The sequence below is a fragment of the Myotis brandtii genome, unplaced genomic scaffold (genome assembly GCF_000412655.1).
Source record: "Myotis brandtii unplaced genomic scaffold, ASM41265v1 scaffold907, whole genome shotgun sequence".
In the NCBI taxonomy this organism is placed as follows: domain Eukaryota; kingdom Metazoa; phylum Chordata; class Mammalia; order Chiroptera; family Vespertilionidae; genus Myotis; species Myotis brandtii.
The window spans coordinates 605,429-631,404 of NW_005371734.1; the positions used below are offsets into that span (position 1 = coordinate 605,429).

The window sequence follows — 25,976 nt, forward strand, 5'->3', positions numbered from 1 at the left end:
ACCCAGTTACATGCCCTTGACCGGAATCGAACCTGGGACCTTTCAGTCCGCAGGCTGACGCTCTATCCACCAAGCCAAACCGGTTTCGGCAAGGGAACCAGATTTAAATAGATTTTGTGCCATGTTGTAAAATTCACTGAAGATCTCAAGGTTCTGTATATATGATTTTTCTTCAAATGCATTCCAAAAATTGAAATATTCAATCCAGTAAATATCTGCTAAGTGTCTACTAGAATCAGTGTTAGATATAAGAAGGCAAGTATTTTTCCATCCTTAAAAAAAAAGCCATGAATAAAATAAGCTATGGGTCCTCTGTTAGACCCATCATATTAAGAGTTCAGTTAAGGGAACTGGTTAATGAACCTTAAAAGATGCAGGCCCTAGCTTGTTTGGCTCAGTGGATAGAGCATCTGCCTGTGGACTGAAGAGTCCTGGGTTCAATTCTGGTCAAGGGCACATGCCCAGGTTGTGGGCTCTATCCCCAGTAGGGGGCACACAGGAAGCAGCCAATCAATGATTCTCTTTTATTGATGTTTCTCTCTCTCTCTCTCCCTTTCCCTTCCTTTCTGAAATCACTAAAAATATATTTTTAAAAATCTTAAAAAAAGAGAGAGGATATAGAGATGGCATGTTGGAATGTGCAATAGCCTTATGTGATGATATATTATATATGATTTAAAAAGTAAACATCTTTAGTATTAAAAAAGAGAGAGAGGGTATAGAGATGGCATGGTGGAATGTGCAATAGCCTTATGTGATATTATATTATATATGATTTAAAAAGTAAACATCTTTAGTATTTCACATTGAAAGAAAACAAATTTTAGGAAATCAGCCTAATTGTATCCTTATCTATACTAATAAAAGGGTAATATGCTAATTAGACCAGATAGACTGGATGTCTTCTGGATGTCCTTCCTGACAAAGCCGGGGCCTGGGTGGCACTGCCTGGGGTTCCAGGTGCCTGCGGCCAGCCCGGGCAAAGCTGGCCCAGGTCCCGGGTGCCTGCAGCTGGCTGGAGGAGGGAAGCCTGGGTCCCAGGTGCAGGGGCTGAGGCAGAGGTGGTTAGCGGCGATCAGGCAGGCAGGCAGGCAGAGGCGGTTAGGGGAGATCAGGCAGGCAGGCAGAGTGGATAGGGGCGATCAGGCAGGCAGGCAGAGTGGATAGGGGCGATCAGGCAGGCAGGCATGTGAGCGGTTAGGAGCCAGCGGTCCTGGATTGGGAGAGGGTGCAGGCCAGGCTGAGGGACCCGCCCCCCATGCACGAATTCCATGCACCAGGCCTCTAGTGGAGTATAAAATCTAATACCCTGAATAAGTAAATGAGGCTTGGGTTTTGTAGCTATGCATCTTAGAAGCTCATGGACAAATTTATTTTTTGAGTCATACTTTATAAATCTTTTCTGCTTCAGTCTAATGTATGTGTTCACAGAAAAGTTTCCAATAAGTAAAGCACTTGGAATTGGCTGTTTGTTTTTATAATTATTTCAATGCAATGAATAGTTAACTTTGATTTTTTGTATTTACTTCTCCTTCTTCATTCTAAGAACCAAAATATATCTTTATGTCCTTTCTTAAAAAACATTAACATTTTTTTCTCACTATCTTTCAATTTTGGTTTTATAAAAGTATTTCAATATACTGGCTTTTGCTTTTTAATTGTTGACCTGTTACATTTATTTATGCATTTAACAAATATGTAGCAAGTATATCTTATATTCCAGCCCCTATTGTAGGTTCTGAGAACACAGAAATGAACAAAACAGACAGCCCTGCCCTCATAGAGCTCACATTCAAGTGGGGAGAGACAGACAATACACAAATAGACAAATATATAATCTGTCAGATGATGATAAGGGCTATGAAGACAAATAAAGCAGAAATAGACTTAATATTCAGAGATTTTTATATAGTGTGCCAGAAAATTGCAGTTGTCATTCCTGGGGAATAAATAGCATTTATACGAATGCTGCGGTCTGAGAACGCTCTGCTCTCTGCTGTTCCCTGGGCTGAATTACTGATAGGCAGACCTTATCAATGAGGGAGTCATTTGAGAGCCAGGAAATGGTTGTTTATTTTACATGGCAGCCTGCCTGTGAGAGACTGGAAATATTCTAAAGGAAGCCTCACTCCTTAGGGCAGATGCTTGATTAAAACTAAGAACAAAGACCTTTAAAAACTGTTCTTCCTTTTGACACTAAGATGTTCGCTGGTTTCCGAGCAACCTTAGAGAGGATAAACGCAACAATCAGTACGATTTCATATCGGAGTGAATACATCTGGGCCCTGACAACTCCTGAAATTGTCTGTGGCGCCCTCTTTGCTTCCAGAGCCAGCGCTGTGGAGTGATAGTGAGTGGTGCTCTGAGCCATTTGGTTTCACTGTTTATGGAGACACGCCTGTAAGTGTTTCTCATGTTTTTGTAATTTTGAGATGGAGAAGGGAACATCCACATCCTGTTTTCCTAGAACAATGTCCCATGACCTCTCTATTCAAAGGCTTGACTCAGTCTGGAGGGCTAGTCCTGCTCTGGTTTCTTTGGGAAAGAAATGGTTTTATTTTATTTTATTCTTATTTTTTATTTTTTGAAAGAAATCATTTTAACCATCAAAGAATCTAAGCAACTTTTAGAGATTTCTTTTCAAAAGTAGGCGAAGGACAAATTAATATTTATAGATTCTGAGTACACGTGCAGTTGGATTACTACTCTTTTACATATGAAAATTCTACTTCAATTTCCAGTGGTATTGCTAATAACATTTTGGGGTGTGCTGCTGCTGGGTGAGGGTCTAGGAATACCTGAATTATCCCTGTTTTAGGCATTTTTTCCTCCAAGGTCCCAAAGGAAAATAGATGCACTGGACAGTAGTTGGAAAAATACCAAAGCTAAATAATTTCTTTTTGTCTCAGTTTCTTCTCTTATAAAGTATCTATCCCATATAATAAAAGGCTAATATACAAATCAACTGAACGGCAGAACGACCAGTCACTATGACGCACACTGACCACTTGGTGGCAGAAGCTCAATGCAGGAGCTGCCCCCTGGTGGTCAGTGTGCTCTCACAGGGGGAGCACTGCTCAGCCAGAAGCCCTGAGCTGGGCTCACGCCTGGTGAGTGCAGTGGTGGTGGCAGGAGCCTCTCTGCCTCCGCGGCAGCACTAAGGATGTCCGACTGACCGCTTAGGCCCGCTCCGTAGGGACATCCCCAGAGGTCAGCTGGACATCCCCCAAGGGCTCCTGGACTGCGAGAGGGCGCAGGCCAGGCTGAGGGACTTCCCTCCCTTGAGTGCACGAATTTCATGCACCAGGCCTCTAGTCTACACTAATAAAAGAGAAACATGGTAATTAGCGTACGACCGCTACCCTTCCCATTGGCTAATCAGCATATCCTTATGCAAATTAACTGTCAGCCAAGATGGCGGCCGGCAGCCAGGCAGCTGGAAGCGAACATGAGGCTTGCTTGCTCCAGTGACTGCAGACTCCAACGTTCCCCGCCTGACTTGCCGGCCTCTGAGTTGCAACTCTAAGCAACTATGTACTATGTTGCAAATAATTGTTTCTATCCCACAAAGTTATGTTATTGAAAGTTCTGCATAAGTTAACATATAAAGCCTCAAAAGCTAAGTTTCTCTGTTGCCTCTTTGTTTTTCAAAGGGATAACGATTTAATGGTCTCAAACATGGCCTCTAGAGCTAGACATCATGTATTAAAATTCTCTTCCCACCACTAACTATATGGCTAACCTTGGACCAGTTATTTAAACCTTTCTGGTCCACTATACCTGTTTTCCCCCAAATCCAAATCTGACTTCTCAGCTCTTACACTCTAATGTCAATCTTCTGGGTGCAGAAGAAACACACCAAGCAAGATGGAACACCAAGAATGTTTGTCCCAATGCCTAGAAAGAGCCTGTCCTAGGCCATTTATAACTGTGACAACAGCTCTGAGACAGGCCGAATGTGGAAAAGAGTCCAAAGAGAGAGTGTGAGTGATAAGTTAACATATAAAGCCTCAAAAGCTAAGTTTCTCTGTTGCCTCTTTGTTTTTCGAAGGGATAACGATTTAATGGTCTCAAACATGGCCTCTAGAGCTCGACATCATGTATTAAAATTCTCTTTCCACCACTAGAGCTCAACATCATGTATTAAAATTCTCTTTCCACATATGGCTAACCTTGGACCAGTTATTTAAACTTTTCTGGTCCACTTTACCTGTTTTCCCCCAAATCCAAATCTGACTTCTCAGCTCTTACACTCTAATGTCAATCTTCTGGGTGCAGAAGAAACACACCAAGCAAGATGAACACCAAGAATGTTTGTCCCAATGCCTAGAAAGAGCCTGTCCTAGGCCATTTATAACTGTGACAACAGCTCTGAGACAGGCCGAATGTGGAAAAGAGTCCAAAGAGAGAGTGTGAGTGAGAAAAGATGAGAGCCAGCCAAGCTAGAAGTGGGACCTGAGCCACGTTAGCAATCCAACCTGAGAAGAGACGTAAGTGAAAAAGAAGATCAAGGGCAACTTTTGCCTTTTCCAGGCTCCTGAGAAAAAGAACAACTCTAAGAAGTCACACTTCAGTCCTTTCTAACAGTAACACAGCCAATAACATGTCTTCAGAGCTGAGGTAACCTTACTCAGCTTTGCGGGAGAGTGTGGCCAAATCTGGAAATCAAAGGGTATAGTCACATATGCTTTTAAGACCAACTGACCAAATATCAATGAGCCTAAAGTCAGCTCATCAAAATCACTTTACACAATGAACAGTGTAATTCATTGAAAGCTGAAACACGGATCATCCGCTTGCTGAATGAGCAATTGATGGGCACTGACACACCAGCCTTTTACACCAGGGTTAGCCCTGTTTTCTGCTCCTGGAGGCGGAGCCCACGCAGCATGGGAGCAGGCAGGGCCAGTAGGGTCAACTGGAGAACGTGTGGGGAGCTGTACTTAGCTCCAGCTACTGGCTGCCACGCAGGCATGGGCCAGGTGCTGCCCAGTTTTCAAATGAAGGCTGAACTGGATTTTGATGTGAACTGTGCTGGCATTTGCATTTTGTCAAATACTTAAAATTGTACAACAAAACAAAACAAACACTGTGCAGGCCACATGCACCCCACGCGTGGGCTTGACTCTTCCCGGGCGCCTGCAGTCTCGCTGTGAAACACTGGGCATGTGCGTCCCCAGTCTCATGCTTTCAGCTACGTGAGCATGACCCGAAGCTCACAGTATACAGTAATCTGTAATTTTGCCAAGGCACAAATTGTATCCCAAATGCTCCACGGTTGACTTCTGAGTGTGATTTACTTAGTTAGTGAATGTGCTTTGTTTTCTGCCCAGTTTCTATAAGTCAATGTGACTATTGATTTTTTTTAAAGTCAACTTTGAATGCAGAATAACACTCATGCAATAAATAAGCTTCTACTCTTAAAAAGGGCTGTGGGAGTCAGCAGAGGTAGTTGATTTCTAAAGTTGGAGAAAGAACTGAAAAGAAAGTGAAAAAGGTCTATTAAATATTTAATTGGAAAATTGAGGTAGAACTTAATGAGTGTAGCAATGGGAATTTTGAATGGAAACAATCAGTATTTTTCAGATCATGGTAGCAAGAATTAGGTAAGAAGTATAAAGAGATGACTTGAAAACTTCAGTTTTACTTTATTCATTTTACAGTAAAATTTATATGCTATAGTGTATTTTTAAAATATTCATCTTGAATTTTAAATATTAATTAAATATTTTTGAGATGATGGGTAACTCTTATGAGCCTCAAAAACTATGTGATGCTTTAGAAGTTATTCTAAATTCTTTTTAATGTTTAGATCCTTCGAGTAGATTGCTGAAGGCAGTTACTGCTTTCTTTTTCTTTTTCTTTTTGCTAGTTACTTTCATATTTCTAGTACAATGTTCTGTTCATAGGAGGTTCTTGATAAATTGAATGCGTTGAATTATTTAAAGGTGTCTTCCATTTTTAAACATTTATGGCTTAATATTTTTTTTCTATCAAATTGAGAAATTGTGCATGTGCCTTGGGTAGTGAAAGGGGAATATAAAAAATGTATTCTGTGTTTAACACCCAAACAATAGAGTCCATAATTTGAAATTCTTTCTTTGCATATTCATATCTTCTTAAAATATTTAGTTGAGTATATTAAGACAGGACATTTCTTCTAGGTTTATAATGTTTCTTGGGCTAGAAATAATATTGAATGAAACAGTCTTTATCTTTTCCTTTTGAATCCACATCAAAGGTTTTGGTTGAAAATGCCAGATGGCCTGGCCAGTGTGGTTCAGTGGTTGAGCGGCCAGGTCAGGGTACATGCCTGGGTCTTGGGCTTGATCCCAGTAGAGGGCATGCAGGAGGCAGCCAATCAATGATTCTCTCTCATTATTGATGCGTCTATCTCTCTCCCTCTCCCTTCCACTCTGAAATCAATAAAGATTTTTTAAATGCCAGATGCACATTTAAAGTATTGGAATCATCGGCGTATTTAGATTGAGCTAATGGAATATGCTTGTAGTTTCTTTAAAATGAGGGTGAGTGGAACAGGGTAGACCCTTCAAGCCTAAGGCCTGATAGCAATTACATGGAGAGATTTCACCCATCCCCAAATCGCAGCACCATTTCTCCTTGTCCTTTGAACTCTTGTGTATCTTTCAGTGTCTTGGGATACAACAAGCAAACAGAGAATTTCTAGGACAAGAGCTCATATGTTAACTTGAGCTCAACTGCCTGGATCAACTTTTGTTAGACAGGGAGGTTTCTCTTCTAGAAGCAGAACAATTACAGAGGAACCAATAGTCCAGACAGCACAGAGCTGCTCAACTTGTAAAAGACTTGATTAGTGAAGAGTGACATTTCATTCCTACTTGTCACAGCTCACACTTCCTTATTAATCTTTTTTTTCTATAAAGCCCTTCTTTGAAAATATAAGGCTCTCAAGTAAGGCATTTTTCTGAGAATTAAAAACATATATTTTTATTTATTTTTTAAAATATTTTTTTATAGAGAGAAGAAGAGAGAGAGAGAGAAATATCGATGTGAGAGAGAAATTTTAAAAAAAGACTTGATTAGTGAAGAGTGAAATTTCATTCCTACTTGTCACAGCTCACACTTCCTTATTAATCTTTCTTTTCTTTTTTTTTCTATAAAGCCCTTCTTTGACAGTATAAGGGTCTCAAGAAAGACATTTTTCTGGGAATTAAAAACATATTTTTATTTTTTTAAAAAAATATTTTTTTATAGAGAGAAAAAGAGAGAGAGAGAAATATCGATGTGAGAGAGAAACATCAATTGGCTGCCTCCTGCTCCCCCCCTCCCCCAAACTGGGGATCAGGCCTGCAACCTGGACATGTGCCCTGACCAGGAATTGAACTGGCAACCTTTCAGTGCACAGGACAGTGCTCAACCAACTGAGTCACACTGGCCAGGGCCTTCTGGGAAATTGTTAAAAGATAAGATTTGGAGACATTGGTTATCTTCCTTTTAGAGACCACTAACACCTATTGTGGGAAATGACTTGTGAGATCTGGCATAAGTAATTACTCAAAGGAACATTATGTCACGAGTGGTCAACAAAAGATCATGTGTACAGAAATTGCTTAATTTTTTTAAACTGGATTTCCATCCAAAATAGGGAAGTTCCTAATAATATAAATTCTTTTATACATAACCTTTTCTGGTAATTTTTGGTTTACCCATTTGTGTACCCTCTCTAAAGAAATGTGTTTACTACCCTACCATGGGCTAGTTACTCATTCATTAATTTGGCAAATATTTTTAAAGCACCAATTTTATGTAAGGCATATTGATAAAAATTTATATAAATAAATCAAAGAGTATAAGTGAAATATATGCAAATGTTAATCTTTTTGGCAAATGTTTACTTTTAAATGTTTAAACATTATGCAAAACTGTATTCTTCTGAGATTATTTTGGTAAGTTACTAAGATTTATTGGCAAAGGACTTTGTCCTTGGTGAAATAAATGAACTATCATTTGCTTTGGTCCATGTTTTACTCTGTATTTTGATCTAACTCTGTGCTGTCTATAACTAAACTACAAATTTCTTTTGGACAAAATCTGTGTCTTAAATTTTTCATTGAATTTTATTTTCTGCCCACTACAATATTTTCTCTGTAAGAAATCTTATGAAAGTATATTTGATGTTTAAGACCTATGAAAAGTAATGGTGTTACTGAAGCCCAAAACTAAATATCCAGTGTTTTGACTGATCATTATTTGATTTTGCAACTATCTCCTATCTTAAAATAACTTTATAGTCTTCTTTCCTCCCAATTTCCAAATGAGACTTTGTAAATTTGTTATATTTTAATTTTAGTTCTTTTTTAAGAAATGTTTTGATATTGCTTCAGAAAATTGAATTTTCCTAGGGTACAATACTAAATATAAAAATGTTAGGTCTGATAAATTTAGAAAAGTTGAACTTTAGTCACATTGAATATTGACTTTTAAATATAATCAGACTGTTGTTGCCTGTGTTTTAGGACCAAAATAATTATATTCTTTAATCTAAAGAAGTAAATGCTGCCTTTAAAAAATCTGATAATTTTTTTTTCAATGCTTTTTGCTATTAGGTGATTTGGGCTCTTGGGATCTGCTCATTTGCCTGTCTTCTAGGAAAGCTGCTGGAAATCCCTGCATATCCAAGGAAGATGTGTGCCAGTTAAGTTTACATCAAAAGGTAAATATTTTTTTCACACATGCACAGATTATATTAGTCCTATAGATATTACCACCTGCATCTCTTGTTCGATAATGTTCAAAAAAGTTTCACCATTAGGATCCATTACATGTTTGGAGAGAGTTCCAATGGTCATGCCTTATAGACTTTACCATAAAAGGTTCACCATTTTTGCTTGATAGAATCCCCCTCAATGCCAGCAACTACCTAGCAGGACCCAAAACTTTTTTTTAATATTTTTTTGATTTCAGAAAGGAAGGGAGAGGGAGAGAGAGATAGAAACATCAATAATGAGAATCATTGATCGGTTGCCTCCTGCACAAACCCCATTGGGGTTCGAACCTGCAACTTGGGCATGTGCCCTTCACCGGAATCGAACCCGGGATTCTTCAGTCTGCAGTCCGACGCTCCATCCGCTGAGCCAAACCAGCTAGGTCAGGACCCAAAACTTGATTGAGAAGTCTGTAGCCTCTGGGTTGTTGCTTACCCTGGCCACATGTTTATCCAAAGTAGTCAAGTCTTTATTCTCTAGATCACTGTTTTAACTTTTTCAAAGTTAAAGTGGTATTCTGAATTATAATAAAATTTATACAATTTATTATTAACTTTTAAAATTGACATTCAATCTCTACTGCTTACTTTGTGTGAATTTTTGTAAATGCTTTTAGAAAAGTTAACGAACATTTATCAAATGCCCAATAATGTGTTTGGTCACTGTGCTGGAAATATGCTATATTTTGGTACCTGTAACAAGTCTCTGAAAAAAAAAAGTGTCAAAACTAATAGCTGTTTTCAGTAGTAAAATAGTATTGTAGTAGTAATCCTGATCACTTGATATTTCTGAAACTGACAGTCTTGATAATTCCTCTCTATTTCTGACTCTTGACTCCCTTGGCCTTTGGACTGAGCACATTGTTTTGGTTCTTCTTATATACTAGAGGCCCGGTGCACGATATTCATGCACTTGATGGGGGAGGTCCCTCAGCCCGGCCTGTGCCCTTTCACAGTCTGGGAGCCTTCAGTGGATGGATGTCCGACTGACGGACATCTTTAGGCCGTCAGTCGGACATCTTAGGCTGCCTTGGGGGCTGCTGAGGCTCCCGCCGCCCCCGCTGAGCTCGCCAGCTGTTAGCTGGCTTCTGGCTGAGTGGCGCTCCCCCTGTGGGAGTGCACTAACCACCAGGGGGCAGCTCCTGCATTGTCTGCCTGCCCCCTGGTGGTCATTGCCTGCCGTTCAGTCGAGTTGCATATTACCCTTTTATTGTATAGGATTTTTGGCTATTTCTTCTCTCTTTCTTTTTTATAGCTACCTTTCCTCTGCCCATTCTTAAATGCCTGTGTTCCCTAACACCACTCCCAAAGTTTTAACTGCCATTTGTAGTTGATGATCCCCAAATCTACATCTAAAATTCAAAGCACTATACCAGGCTTTGGGCTTGCATGTACATCTCCAGGTCTGATTATCATCTCCACTCTATGTCCCACAGACACCTCAAACTCAACATGGAGAAAACCAACTCATTGTTTTCCCCAGTAAATTTACTCTGTTCTTGCATTTAAAAGCTTTGCAGAACTTCTGTTCTGATGGTCATAAGCATGATCAAGTTCTCTATCATTTCCTGAGATAGAAATCTGGCCTTCACCTCTGAGCCCTTCCTTTTCTTTGTCATCTGCATTCCATCAATCACTAATACAATGAAACCTAAATATTTCTTAAACATTTTAGTGCTCAATATTTCTCAAATATATCAGTACTTACTACCTTTACCCTAGCCGGGCAATCACCATATTTTACCAAGACTATTGCTAAATCCTCCTCACTAATTTTTATGAAGCAAATATTTTGCCCCTGACATTTATCTTGCCCACCATTGTCACAGTGAAAAACATACCGCACCTCCCAGCAAGAGAAAAATGCTGTACTCAAAAGGATATAACTGAAGGGAAATTAACGAAGGAGCTATTTATAGTGGTTTTGGCAGAATAAGAGAAACAAAAAAGATTGGAGACACAAAGGAACCAGCAACATAACATTTCCCCCAGCTCTGGTCTGAGGAAGGGTATGAAGAAGTAATGGTGTAGCAGAACCTAATGGGAGCTGGAACCAAGAAAGAGAGGTCAGTGGGGGAGCCATAAGAGAGGAGCTATAAGTATGGGGAAAGTTAGCTATTGACAAATCATAGTTCTGCAAAGAGGAAGCTTGGAAGATAAGTGTCCAAACTGTCTCCACTCCCACCCTCCAATCTTTTGCCAAGGCTTCCCATTGGTACCAGACACCATTCAAAGTGCTTCCATATTTATTTATGTCCATTGTTTACATTTTAGGAGACTAAGCACATAGAGGTTAAGAAAATCACGGATCATAAATGAAGCAAAGAGGATTCAAATTCAGACAGTCGGACTTCAAATTCTGTTTTCTTTACCATATCACTACAGAACCTTTCTAAAAAGGTGTTTAGCCACTGCATTTACAGCATATGCTAATGAATATACTTAAAGAATACAAAAATTATAAATGATATATGTTATACAACTGTCACTTGGGAACATAAATAATTTGAAGCTTCATGAGCCATAATTTATTTATGTAAACATAAATATTAAAACTTACCAAAAATTCAAGAGGGAGGAGGACTTCCTAGCTCTTTTTATGAGGTCAGCATTATCCTAATTTTGAAACCAGATAAAGACACTACAAAGAGAGAAAATTATAGGCCAATTTTCCTGATGAACAGAGTTGCTAAAATCCTCAACAAAATATTAGCAAATCGGATCTAGCAATGTACTAAAAAGATCAGACACCATGACCAAGTGGTATTTATTTCAGGGATACAAGGCTGGTATAATATTTGCAAATCAATAAATGTGATACATATAGATTAAATATAAAATTAAAGATTAAATATAAAAATTACATGATCAGATCAATAGATGCAGAAAAAGCATTCAACAAAATCTAGCAACCATTTTTTATAAAAACTCTTGGCACAGTGGGACTAGAGAGATCATACCTCAACATAATAAAGTCCATATAAGAAAAACCTGCAGCTAACATCATACTCAATGGGAAAAACTAAAAGCAGGTACAAGACTGGGATGTTCACTTTCACCACTTTTATTCAACATAGTACTTGAAGTCCTAGCTACAGGGATCAGACAAGAAGAAAAAAAGGGCATCCATATTGGAAAGGAGAAAGTAAAACTGTTATTAGTTGCAGATGACATGATATTATACATAGAAAACCCTAAAGATTCCACCAAAAAACTAATAGATTTAGAAAATGAATTAGGCAAGCAGCAGGATACAAAATCAACATCCAGAAATCAATGGCATTTTTATTCACCAATGATGAACTCCCAGAGAGAAAAACCAAACCAAACCAAACCAAACCAAACCAAACCAAACCAAACCAAACAAAAAAACAATCCTTTTTGCCATTGCAACAAAAAAATATATGATCCTTGTAATAAACTTACTCAAGGAAGTAAAAGACCTGTACTCAGAAAACTATAGGACATTGAAAAAAAGAAGTAAAGGAAGACATAAACAAATGGAAGCATATTCCATGTTCATGGAAGAATTAACATCATTAAAATGCCCATCCAATCTATGGATTCAACACAATCCCTATTAAAATACCAATGGCATATTTCACAGATCTAGAACAATATAGAGAAAGTTAGCCATTGACAAATCATAACTCTGCAAAAATTTATGTGGAACCAAAAAAGACCCCAAATAACTGCTGCAAAATTCAGAAAGAAGAACAAAGCTGGAGGGATCACAATACCGGATATCAGATCTATATAATAAAAGCCTAAGTGACCATTACAGTGGAACGACCAGAATGACCAGTTGCTATGTTGTGCACTGACCACCAGGGGGAAGCTCCTGCGTTGAGCATCTGCCCCCTGGTGGTCAGTGCGCTCCCACAGGGGGAGCACCACTTAGCCAGAAGCCAGGCTCATGGCTGGGGAGCCTCTCCCACCTCTGCGATAGCGCTAAGGAGTAGCCAGCCGAACGATAAGAAGCCAGCAGGTGGGCAGTAAGGAGCAAGGGGTCCCAGACTCCGAGCGGCCTCAGGCTGGGCTGAAGGACCCCTGCCCTTTGACGTGCACGAATTTCGTGCACCAGGCCTCTAGTCTACACTAATAAAAGACAAAGATGCTAATTGACCGTACCTTCGCTATGCCCACCAGCCAATCAGAAGAATATGCAAATTAACCCAACAAAGATGGCGGTTAATTTGCATAGACAGGCACCCAGCGAAGACTGAAGACAGTGTAGAAGGAAGCCAAGCACTGCAGAAGGGAGCCAAGCAGCGGAGAAGGGAATGGATCAGAGGTAGCAGAGACGGGAGCGGAGCTGAGGCAGCAGACATGGGAGGGAGTGAAGTGGTGGAGAAGGGAGGGAGTGAGGAGGTGGACACGGGAGGGAGGTGAAGCAGAGGACATGGGAGGGAGCCGAGGCGGTGGAGACAGGAGGGAGTGAGGCAGTGGAGACGGGAGGGAGTGAGGCGGTGGAGACGGGAGGGAGCTAAGCAGTGGAGAAGGGGGAGAGCCGAGGTGTCAGAGAAGGGAGGGAGCCTAGGGTGAAGTGGTGAAGGGAGGGAGCGAGGTAGCAGAGAAGGGCTTCTCTCCCTTCTCTGCTTTGCTCCAGTCTCAGGAAGCCCTATTCTTGCAGGAATCTTCCTGCAACGGGCCTCTAGTTACACTATAAGCCATTGTAATCAATACAGCCTGGTACTGGCACAAGAACAGGCATAAGGATCAAAGTAATGGAAAAGAGAACCCAGAAATTGACCCAAGCCACTACACTCAAATAACATTTGACAAAGGAGGCAAGAGCATTTGGAGTACAGACAGTCTCTTCAATAAATAATGTTGAGTAAATTGGACAGGTATATGCAAAAAAAATAAAACTAGATCATCAACTTACACCATACACAAGAATAAACTCAAAATGGATAAAAAACTTAAATGCAAGTCATGAAACCATAAAAATCCTAGAAGAAAATATAGACAACAAAATCTCAGACATCTCATGTGGCAGAATTTTCACCTGTACATCTCCTTGGGCAAGAGAAACAAAGGAAAAAATAAACAAATGGGACTACATCAAACTAAAAGTCTTCTGCACAGCAAAAGAAACCATCCTCAAAATGAAAAGGGAATCCACTGTATGGGAGAATATATTTGCCAATGATATATAGTCTAAGGGGTTAGTCTCCAAAATATATAAAGAAGTCATACAACTCAACAAAAGGAAGACAATCTAATTTAAAAATGGGCAAAGGACCTAAATAGACACTTCTCCAAAGCGGACATACAGATCGCCAAGAGACATGAAAAAATGTTCAACGTCACTAATAATCAGAGAGATGCAAATCAAAACAAATCATGAAACAACAAGTGCTGGCAAGGATGTGGAGGAAAAGGTACCCTAGTATACTACTGGTGGGAATGCAGACTGGTGCAGCCACAATGGAAAACAGTATGGAGTTTCCTCAAAAAATTAAAAATGGAACTGCTGTTTGATTTAGTTATTCCACTTCTAGAAATATATTCTAAGCATCCCAAGACACCAATCAGAAAGAATATATGTATCCCTATGTTCATAGCAGTGTTATTTACAATAGCTAAAATCCAGAAACAGCCCAAGTGCCCATCAGTAGATGAGTGGATAAGAAAGCTGTGATACATTTACACCATGGAATACTATGCCGCTGTAAAAAAGAAGCATCTCTTACCTTTGAGACAGCATGGGGAGACCTGGAGATTCTGGAAAGGCAAATAAGCCAGATAGAGAAAGACAAATATCACAGGATCACACTTCAATGTGGAATATAATGAACAAAATAAAAGGATGAACAAAATAGATCCAGAGGCATGGAAGCATGGAACAGACTGATGAATCTCAGAGGGATGAGAGGAGGTGGGAAGAGATTAACCACAGAATTTGTATGCATATATGCATTGCCCATGGACATAGACAATAATGTGGTGAAGGCCTGGGTAGGGTGAGGGGGAAAAAGAAAGTGGGACATCTGTAATATTTTCAACAATAAAGAAAAAAACAAAACAGTTGTTTCAAATCGCTTGATGATGTTGTGGGATTGTCAGAGACTGTAAAGTGGACAAAGAAAAGGCATCTGTTCAAATTAAAATTACACGTCAGAGGTTTGGAATTTAAGTGCTTAATGAAAATGATCATCGATCTGTTATAGAAAATAAATGGTCAGGAGTTGCTCTAGTCAGGAAGAGAGTAACATAAATTTAAAACTGTATTGGTCCATGTGTTGCTGAAAGTGAAGTGAGGTCCACTAGTTGGGGTAGCATTAAATTTAGTAACTGGGGCTGCATCTCACCTCTCGCAGACAGGTTCTAGTATTTCCTGAGTTGAGGGATTGATTTCTAGCTCTAAATGTTTGTGGGATTAGCAACCCCTAAAACCAGGATGCTGTTTTTAGTACTACTTGGAGCACTGAGAACTACTGAAAGGGCTCTTCTGTTAAGGTATGCAAGGACATTTTCAGGTGAATTTGATGGAAGAATTGTGTGTTAGAAACTTGGGGGATAAAAGGACTTTTTTTTCTTTGATTAGTTGCTTCTCTTCTTGTCATTAATTCTTTTCCTTATGGATGATACTGAACAGCTTTCAGAGATCCTATTTTTGATAAAATAAAAGGAATAAAAGTCTGTACAGATCTAGTGAAGAAAAAGAGTAGTTTCTAAGATACAATATGAAGTGTGTGTACTCTCATTGTTCACAAGTGACCAAAAAATTTTTATTACTTGGATCTTTTCTTACACTTTATAAATAGTCTACATTTAAATGCCTATTCTCCTTAATGAGTTACTGTAGTGTCAGTTTTTTTTTAAATTTTATTTTAAACACCTTTTAAATGTTTATAATGAATATTATACTGTTGAACTTATTAATTAAAGGTTTCAACTAAGAATGATTTTTTACTTTTGATTCTGATAATATATGTAATAAAAATAATTTGGATAGAGATTATCACTGATTATGGTTGTAGAAGATATGTTGAGATTGAAATCTTTTTAAATGCACATTTCCACCCTAGCCGGTTTGGCTCAGTGGATAGAGTGTTGGCCTGTGGACTGAAGGGTTGTGGGTTTGATTCAGGTCAAGGGCATTGGGACTCGATCCCCAGTAGGGGGCGTGCAGGGGGCAACCACTCAATGATTCTCTCTCATCATTGATGTTTCTATCTCTTTCTTCCTCTCTGAAATCAATAAAAATATATTAAAAAAATAAATGCACATTTCCTTTGTCCCAATTTGATCTCAGAAATGTCCCAGGCTCAAATGTCATTATCATTTTATATTCATTCTAATTCTTTCAAAGATATGAAAGATTTTATGCTAAGAAAAATATCAGAACAGCAGTCTATAAACACACACACACACACACACACACACACACACACACACATTTGTAAAGCATTCAAACCCAGTACAAAATGGGTATAGAGCCATAGCCGGTTTGGCTCAGTGGATGGAGTGTCGGCCTGTGGACTGGGGGGTCCTGGGTTCGATTCTGGTCAGGGGCGTTTGCCTTGGTTGCAGGCACATCCCCAGTGGGGGGTGTGCAGGAGGCAGCTGATCGATGTTTCTCTCTCGTCGATGTTTCTGGCTCTCTGTTCCTCTCCCTTCCTCTCTGTGAAAAATCAGTAGAATATGTTTGAAAAAAAAATGGGTATAGAAATGACTATTTGGGTGATTAGGATGTGTCAATATAGATTAATCAATTGTAACAAAATCACCACTCGAAGGGTGGGGGGTGCTGATAATGGGGAGGTTGTGTGCATGTGTGGGGGCGGTGGGTGAACTTCCCCCAAAATAAAGCCTGATAAAAATATTTATTGCAGTCTGAAGCTGGAGAAGCTCATCTTATAAAAGTTAGCTAACCCAGTAAAAACTCCTTTGATGATGTTCCAGTTGATACCGTGATGCAAATCATAAATTTTATGATGTACATAAAAAAATAAGAATATAAAGCACTCGAGACAGAAAAACGTTGTTAGGTTTAGCAATTAAAAAGTTAAAATATGTGTCATGTAGATGATTTGCCATAGCCGTGTGACCCCAGCCCTGGAGTGTGTTTATTTCTTTGTGCTGAGTCATTTAGTTTAACTGCTTAGTTTGGTGGCTCAGTTCCAGATTAGAATGGAGATGATATTTCTGGTGTCACGTGTCACCATGATTATGTCATCTGCTGTGACTCTGAATTCCAAAGATTTACTTTGGAGGAAAGAGCATGGGAAGAGGTCACTGGGTGAGGGCTGGGAAAATGGAAGGCGGGAGGGGGTGAGTAGTTACTTCCCTTGGCTTGGCTCTGAATTTCTGGAGCAAGTGCTTTGTTGACCCTGAGTCAGGCCATCCTTTTGATCCAAGGCCTCAAATGAAAAGTCATCTCTCTGATGAGACACAGCAAAGTACCTTCTACGTGAAGGCTGTGCACGCTGTGCACTATCTTTGCAGCATCTACACAAAGCTTTTTGGCCCATGAGTTTTGTAACTCATGTTACCAAGGCTTCTGTTCCATCCTGTTTGTAGCAGACGATGGGACCCAGGATGCTTTAAGCATTTGCAATGACAGCACATCTGCTCCGAACCCTTCAAGCAGTGGGAGAAGGTCTGAAGCCGGACCTGTGCCAGTACATAGTCTTTCATGTCACTTCCCTGATGCTGGCTCTCTTTCTGGGTCCTTCTATTGTGAAAGATTTTATTTAGTCAATAGCAGCCCAGTCATTTTGCCTGTTGTGGGGGAAAATGGTTCAAGTTTATTGCCTTTAGAAGCTTTTTTTACATCTGAAAGATGCTTTTATATGTTAGCTTAAGAAAAAAATCCAAAAAACCTCAAACATTTGGTATGAATTTCCCATATTTTTGCAGTGCTCTGTCCCTGACCTCCAGCCTGCTTTAGGAATTCTGAATGGAAAACTTCAGGATTTTATGAAACCTTTTTTTCCCCTACATTTAGTCTCTGAATTGTCATATTTGGAATTTAAGAAATGTAGATCTCTAAAGTCTATCAAGCACTATATGTACAGCCTTTTCTCAGTTCCCAGTGCAAGAAGAACATAAGTGGCTCAGATTTTGGTATCTCTGTAGACTTTCAAATGGAGCGTTTAGGAATGTTGCTGGTGCAGATTTCAGAGTGGGTTCTGCTGAAGTCTGGGCTTCATTCATAGATGACCTGGGCTGAAGTTTGCATTTTACTGAATAAATGAAGAGGCAGTAACAGGATTGGGATGGTTGGAGAATAACTGATGCATTGTTTCAAAGCTTAAGGTGCTTTTTAAATGAACCATCAAAAAACAAAATAAGCCCTAGCTGGTTTGGCTCAGTGGATGGAGCGTTGGCCTGAGGACTGAAGGGTCCTCGGTTTTATTCTGGTCAAGAGCACATGCCGGGTTGTGGGCACGGTCCCTGGTAGGGGGCCTGCAGGAGGCAGCCGATCAATGATTTTCTCTCATTATTGATGTTTATATCTCTGTCTTCCTCTCCCTTCCTCCCTGAAGTCAATACAAATACATTTCAAAACAAAACAAAACAAAACTATATCTCTTTCTTCCTCTCCCTTCCTCCCTGAAGCCAATACAAATACATTTCAAAACAAAACAAAACAAAACTAGAACTATGATTGAATTATTGGGTTGATACTATCTAAGAGCAGAAGTGGAACTTAAAGACCTAAGGCTCTAACTGCTTTATTTTACAAACTGAGAGAGCGAGGAAGAGAAGCCAAGTGATGGACTCAAGGTTATTCTGTTGGTGGGAGAAGTGGGACCACAAGCCTTGTCCCTGGTTCCCTCGCTTTTCTCCAACTGCAACTGCGTTCCTCTCATCCTCTCATCTAAGCAAGACCAAGTAGAGAAACTCCAGTGTTTTAGTAGAGTGAATTAGTTTGAGAGTAATCGATAATTGTTTAATTGTTCACGGATATTCAAAGTAATTTACACTTATATCTCTCTGTTGGCTTTAAGAAGGCTGTACCATATTTGGAATTATTTTTGAGATTTTGTTGATAATAGCTAGCTAGCCAATCTGTAAATTCAGGAGGGGAGAGAATTAGCTTGTTTGTACCTTTTCAAGTTAAAGTACATATTTGAATTCGCTTTTTAAGAACAAATTTTTGTTAAAGTAGAGTTTTGTGATAGCTGGGCTTTATCTCTGGAAGCAATAATGCCCTTCAGTACGAAGTGAAAAGTAGGGATGGAGTTTTGAAATAGGTTTAGCACTGAATTTCCACTGTCTGTGATTGAAATCACCGAGGGACCTTGGAATGTTGCACTGTAGTTGACTTACATTGAGGTATGTTATGCTTAGTACTATTTTTTTGCCAAAGCTAAATTTGAAACTATGAAGTTATTTGTGTTGCTCTGTTTGCCGTAAGGACATAGTATTCCCTTTTATTTCTAGCAAATATCATGGCTTTGAAATAAATCAAGGTTTTCAAAAGTATTCCCAAATATTTTGAAGATTTCTAAGGGCCAGGTTTTAATTTTATGTTACCAAATAGACCAATCTTTATTCTGGATCTAAATGTTGACTTGCAGAGGCTGAGGGCAGGGTGTGGATGGCGTTCCCTTTGCCCGAGCATTTATGAATGTCCAGCTCACTAGAATCTTTTTCATTCCTTTCAGGTAAACATATTACCAGAAATACAGCATCAGCTTTGCAGAAAGGAAGGCTTATGTCAAATAATTCAAAGATTTCCAGGTAAGCTTTCCTTAGCTTCCTTATGCATAAACATGTGAAATATGTAGGCATCGTAGGAGACACCATCTGATAGATGAGCTCCTTTGTCCACCAATTTCACGATCATAAATCTTCCAGAATCCACAAGGTTTTCTCCAATGTCACACCTGCCCTTTGCAGCAGCATTCTCATCTTCAAGGAGTGCTAATTAAGGATCAAGCAGCCCAAAAAGCTGGCAGTTAAAAAAGAGAAGGGAATGACAGTGCTCTCTAACTTGGCCTTAAATAATGGGAAATTAGTTACTTGGGAGGCAAATAAACACAAAAAGTCCACCAGTTCAGTGGTTGCAAGTGGCACCTGACTGTGAACGCCTCTACTTTTCAAGGGGCCCAGAGCAACTCTACACCAGCCAGATTCTGGCCATACCTGTGGATCACCTGTGGTTCCTCTCCTATATGCCTAATTGGGAGATTGTAAAGGCAAGTTCAAGCTGATTCCTTTAGAGTTAAGGTTGTGAGGGCAAAGGCATGTTGGAAAGATACAGGGGTTGATGTTACTTTTTTAGTAGACTCTGCTTTCCAAGGCTCTTTGCCACAGGGGCATGCTTTTGGTTTCTGTTTCTTTTTGCCATGAATATTTAGACAGGAATTTCTGATCACCTCTCTATCGGAGAATTCCACAGAGACTGAACAGGTAAACCTGCTTAGTGAAAACTAAAAATTGGTCTAATATTTACATCCCCAACATGTTATTAGTGTGGTGGGCTGTTTCTGTTTCCCGTGACCAGCACGGGAAAACGACAGGTTCTTGAGCGGAGGAGCTGGGGATTAAGAAATTAAAGAAAGACCATGATGCAGAAATAGATTTTAAGCTGGGGCTAGGTGGGCGCCATCCTCTCTGATGGAAAGGCGGCAAAGCGGCCTGAGACACACAGCAGGTTTATTTTAAAGGCCTAGATTTACATATCTAGTTCCGCCCCTGCCTGATTAACATGTCCAGCCTTATTGGGGAAGCATGTTCCCAGGGCGTGGCTGCCTATGCTCTGAGTTCAGCTGACAATAATTATAAGAAAATGCCTAGGTGCCTCCCAGGCGGCCCTCTACAAGTACTTCTTAATTATATAAAACTTGAAATTAAAAAAATATGTCTTCACGATTAATGTGTTTCTTCTTTCTGAAATCTTCTCAATTTGTCTGTGTGTTTAAGACAAGATACTGACTGAGTAAATTCTATGTCTTGATAACATTAGAAATGTAGGATGAAAATCACCATCTCATTTTCTCATAGATTCCCTGAGTGGGAAAATAACATCAGATGTTACATGTCTTCATAGATGAAATTATAGTCTCCTATAAAGCTCATCAATGAAAGCGTTCTTCATATTTCTTGTTTAAAATCCATTTAATGTTTAATGGCTATGCCCCTAGAAGGTATTTTATTATATAATTAACATTTAGATCTACATACCTTTAATTATTTTTAAAATTAATTTTTGTCCAAATGGAATCAGAAAAATAATACCTTAACCCATCGCCTCTTCCATGGGGTTTCTGCTTTCACACCAAACATTAACCACATTGGTATGTCCCACTTATACTACTACTGTTATACACCAAGGATTAAAATAAATCAAAGTGCATCAGCACTTAAAGCGTTTAATTTAAGATACTTGTCTAAAATAAATGAGAGCTACATAAACTTGGTTCTGTAGTTACTCTCTTAAATCACAATTGTAACTGACTCCATAGTCCCTAAATTTGTTTTGTTTTTGTAAACATCCGCTGGATAGTTTCTTTATTTTTTTTAAAGTAATGTGAGGCATAAGTAAAATAATTATTTCCATTAATACATTACTTATAAATTTGGAAATAGTTAAAGCAATTTGAAAAAATATTGTTTGCATTTTGAAAAATGCCTACAGATTTTTAAGGTTTTGTTGTTTTTGCTATTTACATTTCAAAATGGTTGACTCAGAACATTAAGTTTCTTTAGTGTTAGAATTAGCAACATAGAATCATAGGGATAAAAGTGCATTTATAGCCAGAAATGGATTACCAGTTTATTAGTTTATATTTTATTTTTGCTTTCATAAAATTAAGACATTTTCCTCTTTTGCTTTAAACATTTTTTATTCTTTTAAAAAATATTTTTTTATTCATTTCAGGGAGGAAGAGAGAGGGAGAAAGAGATAGAAATATCAATGATGAGAGATAATCATTGATGGGCTGCCTCCTGCACATACCTCACACTAGGGATCGAGCCCGCCACCCGGGCATGTGCCCTGATGGGGAATCAAACCACGACCTCCTGGTTCATAGGTAGACGCTCAACCACTGAGCCACACAGGCTGGGCAAACATTTTTTATTCTTAAGAACATTTGTAAGTTCTCGATATATGTCCTTTCTCCACTCTGTCTAGTGTGTTATTTTCTATTTATCTTCATGACTAACAAGATAGTTTATGGGATATATAGCTTTTTAAATGGAATTATTTCTCTTGTCATGTTTTCTTAGCTGTGTAGCTTTAAAAGAATATGTCTCCAGCATGGTTGTATGATTTAAACTATATAAAGAACAGCTTTTGTGGTAGACTTTTTCTGTGACTATATAGTATATAATGTAAACTCAGTATTAATAACATTGTATCTGTTCTGAATACTGAATATTTAATATTGAATGCATATTAGATAGCAACATGTCAGTGCCTAAACATCTACAGTAGTTCTATTAAAAAGGTAAGATTATCAAACTAAACACAATATGACACAATTTAGCCATTTCATTTAAAACCGAAATGGCCCATGCCATTTAAAGCTGTGTTTTATTTGGAGGAAGGCAAAACAAAATTTTGAAACCAGAGATTTTAGCTCTGCCACCTATTAGCTATGTGACTTAACTTCAGGTTGCTGTTGGGTGAGGATAATGTAACCATTTCATAAATGAAATTTTAAAAATAAAGTAATATGTGCGTGTATATATATAAAATTTGATTTGAAGAATATAAAATATTACATATTATCCCTAACATAATGCTTAAAAAATGGTAACTGGATCACCCTAGATTTGAAAAATCAAGCAACAGGCCTCTTAGTGCTTAGTATTATTTTTCTTTTTATATGAGTGACTATCACTAAAATTTTAGGTTTCTGTCAAAAAGTATGAAGGGTCTGAGATTTCTTCTCCCTTCCAAGCTCACAAGTCAGTCTGTCCTGGGTGCTGGCAGGAGACAGGAGGCTCCTGACTCAGAGAAAAATGACTCTATAATTTACAGCAGTGGCTGCAGTCAGGCTATCAGCATTTGTCCCGGTTCACTGAGCCCAGTCCCCATCGGGCGATGTGAAGAAGACAGCTGACACTTGTAAACTTAGTGGTTTGTGGTTCAAGAGAGGAGCTCCTAGCTTAGGGAGTTTGCCTGTTCTATAAACGGGCAGCGAGCATGCCTGCCCTTTGCCCCAAAGGGAGACATTAGTTTTGTTATATTGGACAAAACCTTCTCTTTGCTCAGGAGGGAGACACGATCTTTATATTTCAAAGCTATTATGTCTGCTATCTAGGCGTCTTTGAAAAGATAGTCCAGAGCAAAGGTGGTCAGTGCCTCTGTTTCCAAAATGTGCAGACATGTGACAGGTACATGGAGAAATGTCTCTCCACAGTTTGAGAGATGACCTGAGAAGCTTCACTCTGAGGCTTAATAAATGGGTAATTCTGAGCCAGATTTCCAGCCTGGTTGTGCTTCATGTCTCTTATCTATAAAAACACAGTGTTTGGCAATGATCAATAATTCCGAGGTTCCCCAGTGCCTTTCCCCACACGGATGCGTTGTCCCAGATTTTAGCTTAGGCGGCAGAGAGAATCAAGGATGCTAAGAAAGGATGGATGATCATACCGGTTAAACACAGCTGGGACCCTCCACGTGCGGCAGGACACACGGAGTTTGGGCCAGATGCAGAGGAAAGCTTGAAGACAGCGGGGGAGACTCGCAGTCTGTTCCATCCCTGAAGCTACACAGAGTGTACCTGCCATTAGACTTGTGATTCACATCCAAAGGCACAAATCCATGGAATTTCTATGGGCTTACAAACTGATTTATTTTTATCTTGCCATTTAATGCTTTGCTTAAGAAAAAAAAAGTTGCCTAATTTTTTTTATGAGCCCAAACTTGTTGCTAATGGTTTTTTTGTTGCTTTTTACTGTTTGTGTTTTTTTTTATAAGAAGAATTTCTTTTCCATATTTGAAGTATAAGTACAAAACAAAACATCAGAGAATTGTTTTATTTCATGTGTGAGTTGTTGTTTTTGTTCTTTTTTTATGCAGGCTCACCATTCCAAGAAGTCAGGGTTAGGAGTGAGCCAAATTTTTGGCTATTACTCATTCTTCCCAGTAGTGTTATCTTAGCTCTGAGCAGTGCCTGACACATGATGTTTGAAATGTACCCAAAAGGTAGCATTTGGAACATTTTAGGATCTGTGTCATTATTTTTTAATAAGATTGTGAGCACCTAAAGAAAAAATAAAACAATAAATAAAATGTAATACCTTTTGTTGTATCTAAAGAAGACGGGACTTTAAAAAAATTACAGATATTTACTACCAAAGATAAAACAAATCTTTAAAATAACATAATTGAAATTATTTTTAAACATTGATCAATAATATTTATCTCACATGGCACTGATGATTATTTTTAATATTTTAGATTTTAAAATTCCTTTTTATCATATGATATCATCAAAATATTGTTAGAGAATCAGGTAGCCTGCCTTGAATTTAAACAAGACAACATGGAAATTGTTAATGCTTTAAAAATATATATATATCTTTATTGATTTCAGAGAGAAAGGGAGAGGGAGAGAGAGAGAAACATCAGTGATGAGAATCATTGATCAGCTGCTTCCTGTATGCCCCCTCCTGGGGATGGAGCCCACAACCCTGGCATGTGCCCTTGACTGGAATCAAACCTGGGACCCTTTCGTCCACATCTACTGAGCCAAACCGGCTAAGGCGTCAATGCTTTTAATGCTTTTATTTATTTCCTTTCCTCTGCTATAAATTGGTGGAATGTTTTTTTTTCAAACAAGACTACAAGAAATGAGACATTCCCAGTTTTAAAGAAAATTGGGAACATCTCTAAGAAGCAATCAGGCAAATTTCAGAAGCCAGTTTGCCTGTTCTCTGTGCTCTCAAATGCTGCCACCATCTCTGCGTCTCCTGTAAGCTCTTTCAGGCCTCTGTCTTTCCCAAGACTTCACGTCCTGTCTTACATACAATTATATCCTTTATGCAAAACATGCTTCTCCCCAAGCAAAACTCTCAGCTCTTTAAGTATGACTGACTTCAGCTAGGTGATGGTGAAAGTAAGCTGATGGAACTAATGCAGACTAAATTACACCCTCACCAGGGTCATAAGCCTCTTAGATGTATTTGAATTTTTATAAGAGAAGCTTGCAAACCCAGTGAATTCCTAATTGGTAGAATTTCTGGGAGTGCATTCAAATTCCCATTCAATTCAACAGCAAGTCACTCCCAAAGCTTATCTGTCTACTTGTCTCCATCTCTACCATGACCAGCCTAGTCCAAGTCAGCATTCTCTCATACCCTTCCCACTTCCTTTCTTGTTCTATGCTCCTTCTCTTAGCATCTTTGCATTTGCCTAAATACTTGGTAACTCTAGCTGTTTTCTTTTTTAAAATTGATTTTTTTTAAAAATATATTCCACTGACTCCTTACAGAGAGGAAGGGAGAGAGACAGAGAGCCAGAAACATCGACGAGAGAAACATCAATCAGCTGCCTCCTGCACATCTCCCACTGGGGATGTGCCTGCAACCCAGGCACATGCCCTTGACCAGAATCGAACCCGGGACCCTTCAGTCCACAGGCCGATGCTTCATCCACCGAGCCAAACCGGTTTCGGCTTAAAATTGATTTTTAATGAGAGAGAGAGAGAGAGAAAGAGAGAGAGAGAGAGAGAGAGAGAGAGAGAAACATCAATGTGAGAAATATCCTGTAGGTGCCCTGACTAGGGATGGAACCCACAGCCCAGGTATGTGCCCTCATGGGAATCAAATCGGGACCTTTTTGTTCTATGGAATGATGCTCCAACCAGCTGAGCCTCCCAGCCAGAACTGGAAACTCCAGCTTTGATTTTGATTTTTCTCATGAAATAATGACTTTTGTTAACCCCTGAGAACAATGAAGCTGGGTTTTCCACTAAAACCTTAATCTCTAGAGTTGGGGTATAGTCAGCATCTCTTTGCTTCTCCTTCTTACTATTATCTACCAACATCTTGATTATTCGACATAATTAATAAGAAAATTATCACCTGGGTTAACATCTTCCTCTGGACTTCAAATCTACCATCATTCTTGTCAAAATGATATTTATTCACATGACCCTTTTATCATCCTAACTCACAGCTTTTTAAAAAGTTTTTATTTTATTTTATTTTAAATAAATATTTATTGTTGAAAGTATTACATATGTCCCTTTTCCCCCCCATTGCCCTCTCTCTCCCCTCACCCCCCAAGTTTTCACCACCCACTGTCTGTGTC

The 25,976-nt window shown here is 39.1% G+C and overlaps 1 protein-coding gene across 1 annotated transcript in view; it reads left to right on the forward strand.

Moving 5' to 3' along the window:
- Window positions 1-25,976, forward strand: part of CPED1 (cadherin-like and PC-esterase domain containing 1) — a 281,839-nt gene that overhangs the window by 56,021 nt on the left and 199,842 nt on the right. Inside the window, exons 3-4 of the mRNA XM_014532746.1 lie at window positions 8,589-8,695; window positions 19,372-19,447. Coding sequence (XP_014388232.1) covers window positions 8,589-8,695; window positions 19,372-19,447 — 183 coding nt within the window. The remainder of the gene's footprint in view (window positions 1-8,588; window positions 8,696-19,371; window positions 19,448-25,976) is intronic.